Here is a 14654-nt window from a genome sequence, read left to right on the forward strand (position 1 = left end):
GGCTTATGGTCTTTCAGAAGACAAAATATTATTTTTACTCCCTCACCCTCTGCAGAGTCCCATATACTACAACAAAGAGAATGAGGTCTTCAAAGACAGTATGCAAGCAGTCACCATTCCCTCTAGATTTAAAGGTAATTATCAAATATTTGGATTACCCAGAGAGTGAATATTTCATCTCTTTGGATATTTGCCATTGCATCCTGGTCTTCAATGTCACATTCATTAAATCCCATATTCTGCCTTTCGAGCAGAGTCCTGAACAACGGGTGATGTGGAACTGTACTCTGAAAGGAAGAGTTTCCAGGTAGGGCAGCTATTGTGCAAGCCCTGTTTGGCTCTTACTCAGTGTTTATGGGCAACAGCAAGTCCTCACTCCCTGCATTTTTAAGGATGCTGGATAGCATGTGTTTTCAGGATCACAGAACATTTTAGGGTAAAGAGAAACTTTTCTGCTAAAGAGAAAAACTCCAGGCCAGAGTAAATATTTTGTATTCTGTCTGCCTTTTTTGCACTGGTGCAAGACTGACCTGAAGAGGATTAATGACATCTAGATTGAGATCTTTATTTAATATCTTACTTTCCCCTAGGGGAAAAAAGAAACTAATGAAGGAGTGAAAGACCCAAGTCATCCAGCCTAAATATCTGGGGCCTTCTGATCTGCTAGAGCCCTGGAATGCAGAGGAAGCCTTTTGTTCTTACAGGATCTGTGACTATCTTCTGTAGGAAGTCACCACATCTCTTTTACTCTTCAGGGCTTCAGTGTCTCTCTCTAAAAAGTGCATTTTTCTGAGGAGTCACTCTCTTATTTGCTGAGTCTCCAGTGCAGGACCCAGCTGCTCTGTGGTGGGCCATGTTGGGCAGTGAGACCAGGCACCTTATGGAGCAATCCACTTGCCCACGCCTCTGCATTTTCTTCTGAAAGAAGCCAGGATACATGAGTGAATGATGCAACCCAAACTTCTCTCCCACCTCACAACCAGGCATTATATATCCATGTGCAAATCTGCCACATATGACTCTCCGCAGCTATCAGCTCCATGTCAGTGGTGATGTCAGAGATCTGCTTGTGGAAATGAATAGTCCATGTGATAAAATTGTTATGTGCTGTCCTCCGTTTTATCCAGCAAGTTCTCCTGAAAGTTTTCCAGAAAGACTCTCTGTCTCTCCCTCCCTGGTTCAAAAGCAGGGAGCCCTGAATAAAATGTTGGTCCCAAGGAATGTTTGCAGAATCATAGAGTTTGTTAATCCTATGAGGGAAATTCATGTCATTTCATCATCTGCTGATGGATGAAAGTGTAATTTGCAAGAAAAAGCTCTAAGCTGGACACAGTAAGAGCATCACACGAAATAGTTTCATTCACACTGAGCAGCTCAAGCTGTCATCATCAATTTTGACATAATTTGTGAATAATAAATAGAGCCAGTTTCCTAATGATTCCAGGTGGGATTTAACCTGAATTAAGCCTTCCACATAAATGTGTTGACTTCTTGCAAGGTCAGTTCATTTCTAATCAGTACTGGATTGCACATGCTCAGCTTTGTTCTTGTCCTTTAATGCAGTAACTGACAGATGATAGCAAAATATTCCTTTTTAATGAAACCTGCTGAAGAAGACTGCTTAGGGCCTCAGAAAATATAATTTTCCAAATAAAGAGTGGTCTCCAGGAAAGAAAGGAAATACTGTAACATAGGATGTATTAAGTAATTTTTCTCAGGCATCTGGTGATCAGTAGCTTTTTCTCATGTCAGAGAGGTGACCTAACTTTTTTTCCAATTACATATAGCCTCATTCACCTTTGTACTGTTAAAGTTCTTGTTTCTCTAGGTTGACATAGGTAGTGCCTCTAAAAAAGTGCAAATAAACTGCATGAAGATTTGCTGTAGAGGCTTTATAGGTACCAGATTTGTATCTGCAGTGTGTAGTCAGATTCCTAGTGTTTTCACTTACACTATAATTAGCTTAGTTTCTGGGTGAATTTCACACTAATTTTTTAGACACAACTATTCCATTTCTCTGAAATCACTGTTAATTCATAACAGCGTTGCTACTGAATCCTTCATGTGACTATGCACGTCGTGGATTTTCTCATGGCCAATGCAGACTTCCTTTGGCAGCTGAATACATCAGAGTGGTCTAATTTATCATCTTCTGTGAGGCAGATAGTTTTGGATGGGAGAAATGTCTCCTTTTCAAACCTCCAAGAACTCACAACCTTCTTCTAAAGCCAGTGGTTTGCTGAGTATCTATCTTTGCCACTCGTTTCCTCAGGCTCCCCCATAAACAATTTTTTACTCTTTTATCCTCTGTACGAACATACAGCTAAGGAAGACTTGATGTGACTTCCTTTAGCATCCATTTACACTGTCCTATAAATCATGCAAAATGTTCTGCACGGGCTCAAATCTAAGCATTAAATGAGAATCCATCTGTTTGTTGCTCCCAATGGGATTATAGTTTCTTTCTCTGCATCACTGCTTGACAGAACCTCGAATCCCACCTGAAACTACTAGTGTGCTGGGTTTGGGGCCTCTTATATCAAATGCACATCTCTGCTCTCCTTCTTCTCTGAGGAATTGTTATTTTTAGACTGCTTTTCTATCTCTGATGGAGTCAAAGTTGCATCTTAACCTATACAAGCTCTGGTGGCATATGCTGCTCTGCTCTTCTGCTGCAGCATCACAAAATCTGTCATCCAGCTCTGTTCTGATCTGTAACCCCCTTGTCATTACTGCCCTGTTGGAGAAATTCATGTAAACACTTCTCTTATTTCTGTTCCTTGCCTGGGTTTTCTTTCACTGTTCTTTGATGTCATGGCCAGCAGTAGATCAGTATTTGCATTAGCCTTTGGCTCTGTCAGGAGGGGAATCAACAGTACTGGACAACTTAGGGCATACTACTGCTGCTGCTGCTATAATGTGCCCCGTGACTTACTGCTGGAGTGTTAATGTCAAGGTGATGCTGCCAGAGTACTCAGAAACACCATTATTTTAAGGGGGGATCGCTGCCAACTCTTGAACTGCAGACTCCCTAAACTAACATACACAACTAGAAAGTTATTTCATTTCTACTAACTGAAGAGGCTGACTAGCTTATAGGTACACAACTCCGCATAGATCTCTGGTCAGGAGACATGCAACAAATCCCAGATGACTCAATGGATCTCACTCTTCCTTCAATGTGGGCTAAGGTCTGTCAGAGCCCCTTGTTGCTAGGGGCTGAGGATACACATATGCATGTACGTCACTCATATGCACATAGGGTTTCTTAGCTGACACATGGAAATTTGTTCCTCTTCACAACACAAGGGAACATTTGAACCCATGATGCATCTGAGCCATCAGGCACTGCCTATCCTGGCAGCTGCTCCTTGGAGCCAGCCTATAAAGAGCATCGACTACATCACTTTGGGTTTTTTTCTGTATGTGTTGTGTTGTTTGTTGGTTGGGGTTTTTTTTCATTTTTTCAATTGAAAATGAGGAAGTTCCTGATTCTTTTTACCAGTCTCACAGGTTGTGAATCTTTTAGTCATCTGTAAAGAGGCATATTTGATGTATTTTGGACTTTTTGCTTATTTTAGCATGTATTATTCACACCTTCAGAAGTGCCTTAGAGCAACCCAAGCGCAGTGTCCCTCTTTTACTGCCAAAAATGCTTGCCAAGAATTTTGGAGCAAGACACCACCCTGAGGGCACGTTCTAAATGGGCCACATCATTACACAGAATAATACAAATCTGCTTGCATTTAAGGCTGCCCACTCCCATGCAACCTCCAGCTGCTTACCTTGACTCTCTCAAATAGAACAAGAGCACCATTCCTTCACAGTCTCACCTCATACCATCACGTCTCCAGCCCCATGTTCTCTGCCTCTGAGGTTTTTCATGGAACTGCTGAGCATTTCGCAGAGCAGATGCAGCAGTGTGAGTCATTGCCTCACCGAGGAACAAGTTATTGCATATCAGTTGCTCCACGGAAACAGCCCATGTATGTGCTTGAATATTGTGCAATACACTTCACTTACATACCTTGGAAATGGAGGTAATTTGTTTACTTCACATATAACCAGGATAAGAGCAGTCTGTGTCACACAACTGCCTGGGTACTTCTGATGGAGCATCTGATATGTGATTGCTTGGCTGAGATTTGGATGGTTCAGTCCACCCGATTGCAGAAAAAAGAGCTCAGAGCAGGAGCCTTGATTTGATTGCCCTTAAGGTTGGTGCTCTTAACAAGATAGCTTTATGCAAACCACCTGTTAGGAATGGTCTTCTTGAAATGTACTGACCCCCAAAATGTGCCTGAGAATTGTCTGGGGTGGCATTGATGACATGCTAGGCACAGGTTAAAGAGTGTAACAGGCTAGATGATTGTAGTCTAGTAGACGTTGTAGTCTAGAAACATTGCCAGTGACTGCTGAATTTACTCTTATGGCTGTAGCTGAATGTTTCCATCCATGTTCCCTAGAGGCAGTCTTGGTTTACAGCTTTAATAGTTGGAAAATGTGAATTTTCTGACCATCCCCACAATTTATGGCACAATTTCTCAAGCTGTTATAATGAAGAAGCACTAGCAACAAAGTTATTACTTACTCCACAAGCAAAATTTCTCTTCTTGGCAGCTCTTTGCATAAAGGTAGCTCAAAATGTGTCTTAATATTCTGCAAACAAATCAATTATTTATAATTGTCTTGTCTTTAGATGCGAATTAAAGTAATGATTTTTTTATAGAGTTGAAAGGAAGCATACAAGTTTAATTGAAGTAAATGAAATCTACATGACCACCTGTTTGTTTTTTTAAACTTTACAGGAAATCAATGTATTGACAGTAGCATTGGTCAACCAAGACAGAGAAAAAAACTCAGAGAAACGAAGCCCGGGTCTAAAATCAGAGAAAGAGGCACTATTAATAGGTAAGATAACCCCAAAGAAGATTTGTGAGAACAAAATGCCTTTTAACAGATTCCTGGTTTGCATGTGTTTAGCCACAACTCTGTGCTAAAAAAAGCAAAAAAAAAACTAATTTTTTTTCGTCTGTATTCAAAGTGGCTTTTAGTAAGAGAAATCCTAAAATACAAGTGCACTTTGCCTTTCTGAACAATTCTGCAGAGTTTAACGGAAGGATTTCAGGTATGAAGAAACTTGCAGGATCTGTATTTAGACTTGCAGCATGAATCAATGAAGATTGTATTTTCATCAAGATTTAGCAGCCTAGAATTGTATAGCTTCTTATATGATTATTAGACCAAGTGGTGAAGGAGAAGGGCATGGAAATAATATTAGCAAACTGCTAAGCAAAAATATGTATACTGCATGTATTAAGCAAGCCAGATTTATGCTTTTGACATTAGGTGAAGGAATTAGCAATATGAATATTTATAAAGAATACCACAAGGACTGTCATATCCTTTACCTAGAATAAAATCTTTAAAATAAATGCTTAAAGAGGGCCTAAAGCTAAAGCTTATAGGCAATGGGCCAGCTAACTGATATCAGGCATTTAGCAACACAGAACTCGGTGTACCCATGCTACCCTTGGAGGGAACATACCCCATTTATACCTGTGCATATTCTGCATTTGTTTTCAGTGGGGCAGGTTTTCGTGGAGCCTGAAGGCTCACTGTTCAAAGTGTACCCTGTGGCATGGCAACAGAAATGTTGACCTCAGAGAAAAGGTTTAATTTCTTTGGTTTGGTCTTTTCACAAAATCAGCAGTATCCTGGTAGGTGATAGTTCCAAAACTACCTTAATTTGTTTAAATGCAGCTCATTTGCATAACCTAAGCATCAGGAAAGTTGCTGGTTTATTGCTGAGGCACAGATTCAGCAATTCACGGATTCAGTTTAGACCAAGAAGGTCATTTGAAAGTGAAGAATGTATTTAAATGTTTAAAGGGCTTAGTACACGAACTCTCTGTGACTGGTGAGATGCAGAACAGTGGGTTGCACAGAAATGTATGAATTGTTTGAATTCTGCTTGTTATAATAAAATCTGGAACTTTTAATTGCAGCAGACAGTACTTGATCTGTTCAAAGATTATTCTGTGAGAAGGACAGCAAGGATGGGATTTTAAGAACAGAATAACAACCTTTTTTTTATGAGTCACTCATTATTTGACTGAAAGAAGTGGTGGCAGTGTCCCAGTTGTTCAGTAACACACTCAGATAAACAAAATAATCTCTGTTCTGGTCATAATACCCCCACAACTGGTTCATTGTTACAGTTCAAAGGTCCTCAAGATGGATTTCAGGTTATCTCCTCATCTGGGGCATGTTCAGGTGTGATAAGAGAAAAATGGGCCTTGCCTCCATCCGTTCACTAAGTTTGTCTATATTTTACAAAGTACAATATTGTCTTAGAGGAAAAGTGCATAAAAGAAAATAAAAATTACTAAAAAGTTATCATGGAACTTTAGTCAATAACTACAAAATATTTACAAATTACTTATTATTTACAATATATGAAAGAGCTATCTTTGAACGTTCTGAATTGAAAAGTCTTGGGAACTGCATAACAAATGCAATGACACTGGTAATATGTGATGGGAGCACAAATTGGATTTCCATTCAACCCATCCAAGTGTGATGGTCTTGGCTTTTGCTTCTAAAGCTCTTGTGTGGTTGCTTACAAAGAAGGTAACTGCTGCTAGGACTCACCATAATATAAAATTAAATATACACCACTCCCTATGCAGGGCCAGAAGTCTGTAAATGCTATTCAAAAAATGAGGGAAGTAAAAAGATGTTCTTTGCAAAGCCAGTTCTCAAATGAGTTAAATATTGCTTATCAGTTTCAACCATGGCCAGTACTTGGGGAAAAATGAAATCCAAAATTATCCTAATTCATTCAGCATGAAGAAAACAGTATGGCCTGCAGTACACAAGATACAGTGACCCACTTTTGTCATTTGTAAGCATTTTTAATCCTGATGTTTATGATTTAAGTATACAAAACTTCCCCTAGGGTGGTTCAGCTAAGAAACCCATCCAAAGAGAGTTGAAAATATTTGTTCTGATTCTTACAGTTCAACTCTCCCCTAACAGCGAGTAATGCACATGCCATTTTCTATTTTCACTGTTTGTTTAGAACAGGAGAAATTGAATAGTGCCTTTAACAGCAATACTGATGCCCCAAATCTTGTTTTCACTGGTCATCATTATTAATGCTGTCACTTGATTTTCACTGCAGAAAAAATCTCTAGACTTAGATCTTGACTCCTCCTAAGCCACTTTTATTCTCATACCTTTTATAATTATCCTGAAAATAACAATGAAGATAGACAGAACAGGCTCTCTTTTAAGAGAAAGTAAAATATGTCAGAAAGGATTTGTGTTTTCTTCAGCACCAGTTAGGGGTAATATGGATTAAACACTTTTCATTACCAGCATCAGCATAATTACTAGAAAAATTTGAGGGAGTGAGGTTTCTGACACAATTATATGAAACATTTTCACAACAGAGCATCCAGTGAAGGAGAAAAAGGCAATAATTTTACCATTCCAATATCCACAATTTTATATTGGTAAATCAAGCATAAAATTGGCAGCTGAAATGCTTCCAGCAAGGCTTTGTTTAGAAATTTCTTTATTCATCAGTATATTATCCTGGTCACTTACTTGCTAACTACTGTCATTCCTGAAGATGAGCTATGGTATTTAGCATGTTACTATGACTGTATTAAAAATGTGCCATTTTGTTATGTTTATTGGGTTGTGAAAGAAAAATAAGAATCATAATTCATACTGAAAAACCTGCAAGAACAGACTATTCAGAATTATTTTGCCTATTTTAATGATACGGTGTCTGCGGTAATTTTAATATTTTGTGTGCATTTGTTTTTAATACAGGTATCATATCCACATTTCTTCACGTCCACCCTTTTGGAGCCAATATAGAATATCTTTGGTCTTATATGCAGCAGTTGGACTCTAGGGTAAAAAAATTTAATGAAAATCTGTTTTGTCTATAGAAATATTGTATTATTCTTTACTGCAGGTTAAACCCTTCATGCATTTCCATTAGAAAGATAATGGGATATGGGGCTTGGGGGTTTGCAGTCTTTATTCATTTGCAAATTACAGTGCACATGCTTGTGTTGAGGTCTTCGCCTTGCACTGCTTAGCTATTTTTTATGGCAAAGAAGAGCAGAGCTTTAAATGGCAAAGACTAGCAGATGATTTTATGACACATGATTCTGAAATATAGCTGAGGAGAAAGAAAGCAAAACAAGAGGTCCATGTAGCCAGGGCCATCAAACTGTGCAGAGTTTTTGGAGATGGCTCCTTATTCTTTGTGAAGTTGTTAGTCATGGGTCACACTGAACCGAAACTTCCATGAACATATGAGTGGACCATGTAGCATGTCCTTTTTCCAGACATGGAAGCAGAGAGGACCTCACAAAGGAATTGGATGACCTTACTGCTAAATTCAGAGTCTTGGCTGTGGCCAAGACAAAAGTGAGGCCAACACACAACAGTGTGTAAAGTGTTTAATACATCAGTTTGTACAGTCCACAGTCAATACATACCCATAGGATAAGATTCTTTGACTTACTTTTTAATATTTACTGTAGGATGAGATGAAATCAAGCCCCAAAATGGCCTATTCCTCTGCCCTAAATATTAAGCAAGTCAACTGTGAAATAGCCACTTTTGATCAGGTGAATGCTACTCTAAGTGCTAAACAGTGGCTCTGCAGGATGCTAGGCTTCAAGAGACACTTAGCAGATGCAGGGGTCACCCTGTGGTCAGCCACAGGTCTGACCCATATCTTCCAGTACTTGTATGATGGTGCTTTCCAAGATCTTCTTCCAACACAACTCCTTTGATCCTGGTAATATTTTGTTCCTGAACAGCCCCTCGAACACATAGCTAAGATCACCTTCCAGCTGCTTTGATGGTTTGCTTTCATAGCCTGCTCCATGCTTCTGAATGATCCTGGATCCTTCCTCTGTTTCTATGAAAAAGAGTAGAGCTAGAAGCAGAGGACAGCCTGAGCTAGAAGCCCACTGGAAATAAGACAGGTTGCATTGATGAATGAGGAAGGATAATGAAATTTTTAGGCACTGTCTTCAGGTCTTGGCAACTCAGTTTTGCTAGTGTTTTACAGTCCAGTGCCACCCACAATGAACAGAGAGTAGGGGATGAGGATGGTAGAAAGAGGTGAGAAACTGGTGAATTTCAATTCTTTTTTTAAATGTCTGGTCTTATTGAGACCTGATGCATCCAGATTTTCACACCTACAGCCATTCCTCTTCTGTTTCTCTATTCCCTGCCTCTGCCACGTATACATTTTCCTTCATCTTGTCCCCAGTTTCTGCAGCTCTCAGTCTGCCCAGTCTCCTCAGTTATCTTTCAAGTCCTTCCCTAAAACAGTGTTTGGCTAAGTTTCAACTGCTTTTTCCCCTGGATGACCCATCCATCTCTGTATCTCTTGAGTGATAAAAGTAATCATCTAAAATATGGACTCTTTAGGCTCCAGCCCTGCTGCTCTTTGCTTCTGCCCACTGAGCTCTTCAACTTTCTCCCCCTGCACGGCTGCAGTCCCTTCTAGTGAATGACTGTGAGCTCAGTCCTTGAATTTCTACTCACGTTTGTAACGTTGGCATCTGTGAGGCTGCCAGGATCAAACCTTTAACTTGCAAACAGAACCTTCATGGAAGGAGCATTGTCTCCATCTCTGCAGCTACCACTGGGCCTACTACAGCATAATAAACACAAGCTGAAAAATTTCACCTCACTGGTTTATTTTGGAAATAACTGCTTGTAGAAAAAAATTACTTTCTAATAGCACAATACAGAGATGCAATCTCAGAGATTAATTTCAGTTACTTTCCGTGGTTAGACTGTCATTCTTCACCTGAACAGGAATGATAAGGTCAGCATACCCATGCGAGCTGAGGGCTCAGTATAAAGCTCATATATAATGCCCAAAAGTAACCAGATATCCATTACTGCCGTGTAAGTATCTAAAAGATAGATCTGATTATTCTGGGGCTTTAGACTGCCTCCAACACTGATTTTTGGTGCCACCTTTAATAAATCATTTAATCTTTCTGCTGCATTAACCTCTAGAGGAAAATAAGAGGTAGTAGATATTTTCTCACCTCCCTTGGGTGTACTGAGGTATAATCAGCATATTTTATGTTCACATACTGTTTTAAAAAGAAAAGTTTTCACCATGGAAGGTTCCTACTAATATGAATAAACAGAAATATCCCTATTGCCAGAGAAACCTATCAAACCATTAAAATACTTGTGGATATAAGACAACACCCATACATTTGCTTGTTGTTCTTTTTATGACCACCATTTTAGAAGCAGTAGTAGTAGGATAAAATGGTTCATTTTCTATGACTGTTCCTTTCTTGACTTCCCTGCTGATTATGCCAGAAAGGTTGCCTTTCTGAAAATGTTTGCTGTAATGAGAGCATCTTTCCCATTAGGAAGGTGACCAGTCATTAGGGTTCCAAAATGATACAAACATTCTGAACAATGCAGAATTGGGAACTTTACTACTTAGTTATCTGGGGCTGCTGAACTGAGTAAGACTGGAAGAAGATGGCTCCACGGTTAGTCAGCCCTAATTAACAAAAGGGAGCTGATTAAAGTCTTTTTGAAAGAGAAAAACTGATGGAGCTGGGAGAAGAATTCGAGAGCTCCTAGGCTGAGAAGGAAGAATAAAGTCCCATCTGCTTCCTTCTCCTCACAAGTATACCCATGACTGTAGTTCTTAGATGGACTTCATACAACACTGTGTGATTCCAAGCCCCAACACGGCAGTTGTCATTGTTTTACAGTGGGAAAGAGCAGAATCATTCCTGCAAGGAATTTGCACTTGCTTTGGAATCTGGAAACTCATGTCAGGCTAAGGTTAAAAGAAAAAAAAATAATGGTTTACTGTTTTCATCTGGCCTGCATTCATCCCTGCTCCCCCACCCCCCTCCTCTTATTTCCATTCTTAATGTTTCCTCTTCCCAATCTACAGAGCAGCTTTCTCACTTTACGTTTACTTTTGTTCCTTTCTCAGATCTCTGCAAATGAGATAGAAATGCTTTTGATGAGGCTGCCACGCATGTTTAAACAAGAATTCACTGGTGTAGGAGCAACACTGGAAAAGAGGTGGAAGTTTTGTGCCTTTGAAGGAATTAAAACTGTCTGACTGTGACTAGTAATGAAGCTATGCAGAAGAAGAATTCCTAGAGCATGGCAGGGTTATAAAGTATTACAGTAAGAAATTTGGGTTTGGGCACATAGTAGTATGTTTTCAAAGTTATCCAAGCCTAATTTTAGTTACATTTGTGACGTTCTCTTGTGAGTGGAAATGTAGTTGTGCACCAGTTCCTAAAATAAAATAAAATAAAATTAAAAAAAAAGTTTCAAAATGTGACAGATTGTTTCCTATGAAAACTGGAGAAGATACCACAGTCATAATGATTTCAAAATACTACATGTCCTATATCGAAGAAAAGCTCATTGAGCAAACAGTTAAGGAGAAAGATTGCCCGGTTATGGTCACTAAGCTACAGCGATGTATGTGTAATATGTAGTAGAACTCATTAAGTTTTGGTATAGAAAATTCTTTCAGTTTAGTAAGAAAATTGAGTAATTTTACAGTGAGGAAAAGCATACCAAAAGAAAACTTGAAGATGTGTCTGAAGTTATTGTATTTTGTAAATTAAGTTATATGCTGTACCAGGGATTTTTGCCTTATTGAAAGAGGCCTGAAAATGTGATTGGAGTCCTCAAGAATGCTTTATCAAGAATATTATTTTTCTAATGTAACTATTCTCCATTACAAGTTCTTTTAACATGGATTGCATACCAATTTTCATAAACATGTAAATAAGGAGGAAACCAGTGTTACTGTATTGTATTTGGTATGTAACATTCAGGTTTATGCATCAAAATGAATATTCAGTTGCATTACTGTTACAAATTTTATAGCAGATATATTAATTTTTATCAATAAATATTACTTCTACCATATTGTTTGTGTAAGTTTTTCTTCTGATGTTTTTGCAATATAGTCAATCCATCAAGAGTCTCCTGGAACTTATCTTTCTCCTACCTGAACTATTAATTGCAGATAACTTGGTTAAATTACTTATGAAACAAAAAAGCAACATTAGCTAAGATTAAAATAATTCAAAATATTAGTAGGGGAAGTACCAGCATGGACTTTTGTTTAGCTGAACAGATTTCATTTGTTTTTTTTCAACAAACAGACAGATAAAAAATTAACATCTTCAAATATCTCATTTTCCATGTCGTGTTGGGTATTTGCAATGCATCCAATTAGTTACTTTTTCTAACATCTAGCTAAAGCTTCTGGCCTTTGGCCAGCCAGGGAAAGGAATAAAGCACTTTTAGTGGTGTTCCTTAAGTAGGAACATTGATATAAATTATCATGGAAGTTTCACTGTCAAATACACAGTACTCCAGCACTCCTGTAAGAGCCAGAAAAAGCTAAAGTGTGTGTACCAACCAAGCCAGGAGAGCAAGGAAGGAATTTCTCCTCCCAGAGCCTTGCTTTAAACAAATGCATCAGTAAAACATTTATCATGGTGCTGGATGAGAAACAGCAGCCACCTCCAAGTTACACATCTGTGTAGGCAGAGGAGCCAGTCACAAGAGAGCTGGCCCTATGAAGTGGGGCACCAACAGCAGGAAATACGGCAAATTGAAACAGATGCAGAGAGTATCCCAATACATGTCAAAGTGATGTTTCACTGAGGTTCCTCAACAAACAGCAATTAGTGTCAAATGCAATTAGTAATGAAGGAACCCTCCTACATGGCTCTTAGTCATTAGTACTTTAGGGCCTATTTCTCTTACGGCATCTACCTGGAATATAGAAATATTAAATGAAATGCTAATTGTGTACAAAAGGGGAAAAGAAAGAGGCTTAGCTGATCAATTATGGGAGAAAATTATGCTTTCAGGCAGTACACACAAAATTTTTAAAAATAAAGTACATCTCTGTTATGGTTTTACAGAACCTGTGTTAAGTCACTTGGGTGAAACTAGTAATTATATTCCAGTTATGCCAATGAAAAGTAACTAGTTTAATCCAAGTAACAACTCCTTCTTCTCTTGTAATCATACAGCTTTATGAATAATTCTGGCAAAAATGTGTTAGGTCTGACAGCTCTTATTTAAGTACTGTAACATAAATGTATATGGATGGCACTTAGGCTGGGGAAAACAAATCTGAGAAAACTTTCACCTCCACTTACTCCACACCATACTTACTCACTATATTCTGTCCTCCCTTTTCCTGTGTCCTCCTTTTTTTCCCTTTAGCTCATCTCCTCTCCCACAAAACAACTCCAATCCCAGATAGTCACAAAACATATTAATTTTGACCAAACTTTGTAACCTAATCATCATATTTGCTTTGCATGTATTTTCTCTTCCTTTTTTTTTTCCTGTTTTTTTTATGTCTGTCTAGACCATCAAAGCTTTAGGAGAGTACCCTTTTTAGTCCTTGTGTAGTACCAGCTAAAAGGGAACCTCCTTCACTGGCTTTTAGATACCACAAAGAAGATCTAAACTTTGAGTATAAATAGCATGTAGAGATGCTGTATTATTGTAACATCAGCTGAGAGCTTGAAACTAGGGAACATCCTCAAAAGTATCAGGTTGGGCCTCAGAACTGGCTTTAACTCTGTGTGCTCATTGGCTTTGGGGGAAAATGGATTAAAATGCTCAGCTCCATCATTTAGTTGCTGAACTGTCCTTATGATGACCCTTGGGGTATTCAGCTTGGAGTCCTGAGGTTGATATAATGAGATAAATAACAAGCCACCATTGAAAGACATCTAGACTGCACATTAGGAACCATTTCTTTACTGAGATGGTGGTCAAACACTGGAATGGGCTTCAGCACCTCTGATCAGTGCCTCAAGGCTGTCAGTGTTTAAGCAGCATTTGTGCAATGCTCTTAATGACATGATTTAGCTTTTGGTCAACCCTGAAGTCGTCAGGCAGTTGAACTAGATGATCCTTATAGGTCCCCACAAGGCCTAAAGCACGTTTCTCCAGCTGAGTCAGGTTGAAGGAAGTTGTACATTTGGCAAACACTCAAAGCCATTACAGTTAACAGAATCCTCACAACAGTAGTGGAAAAAAAATGAACAAGGAAAGGCCAAAGAGACATGACATCATCAGACTAACCATGAGCTCAAGAGATGAAACCGTGAAACAGCCTGGCACGCAACTGCAAGTTATGGAAGAAAGTTATAGTAGTGTTTCCTCTTCTCACATAGGGACTAGTGGAGCAGGAGAAGATTTTATTTCTGACTCCCCAAATATGCTGAGGGTATTTTCTAAGTTCAGTTGGCCTGAACTCTTTTTCTCACAGGAGACCTTTTTATCCTCAGCTTTGAATTGTCTTGGGCTAATGGCAGGGTTAACTTTCATCAGTTTAGAGGGCCAGCCTCTTACTGCACTGTATCTGATTCCCACTTGAAGGTTTAAGAGATAGACTGTTCAAAACCTCTTAGACAAATGTGCATTTCAGCATACACATTAAAGGGAGATGGGTGTAACCTCTCTGTTAAACTGCATTTTATGTTCACAAGCGATGTTTTATGTTAGATCATGTTTGATGAAGACTGCATTTTCCCCATCACTGAAAAGGAAATTTTTAATAT

General features: G+C 38.8%; 1 protein-coding gene across 10 annotated transcripts in view; it reads left to right on the plus strand.

The window, feature by feature from the left end:
- The window catches only part of ENOX1 (ecto-NOX disulfide-thiol exchanger 1), a 363435-nt gene extending 351450 nt beyond the window's left edge, over positions 1–11985 (plus strand). For all 10 annotated transcript variants that reach the window (XM_027649508.1, XM_027649489.1, XM_027649479.1 and 7 more), the window contains 3 exons: positions 4809–4911; positions 7846–7931; positions 11027–11985. In XM_027649508.1, coding sequence (XP_027505309.1) covers positions 4809–4911; positions 7846–7931; positions 11027–11158 — 321 coding nt within the window. In that variant the 3' untranslated portion in view covers positions 11159–11985. The remainder of the gene's footprint in view (positions 1–4808; positions 4912–7845; positions 7932–11026) is intronic.
- Positions 11986–14654: the final 2669 nt, after the last annotated feature.

The sequence above is a fragment of the Corapipo altera genome, unplaced genomic scaffold (genome assembly GCF_003945725.1).
Source record: "Corapipo altera isolate COAL_440 unplaced genomic scaffold, ASM394572v1 0, whole genome shotgun sequence".
Taxonomy (NCBI): domain Eukaryota; kingdom Metazoa; phylum Chordata; class Aves; order Passeriformes; family Pipridae; genus Corapipo; species Corapipo altera.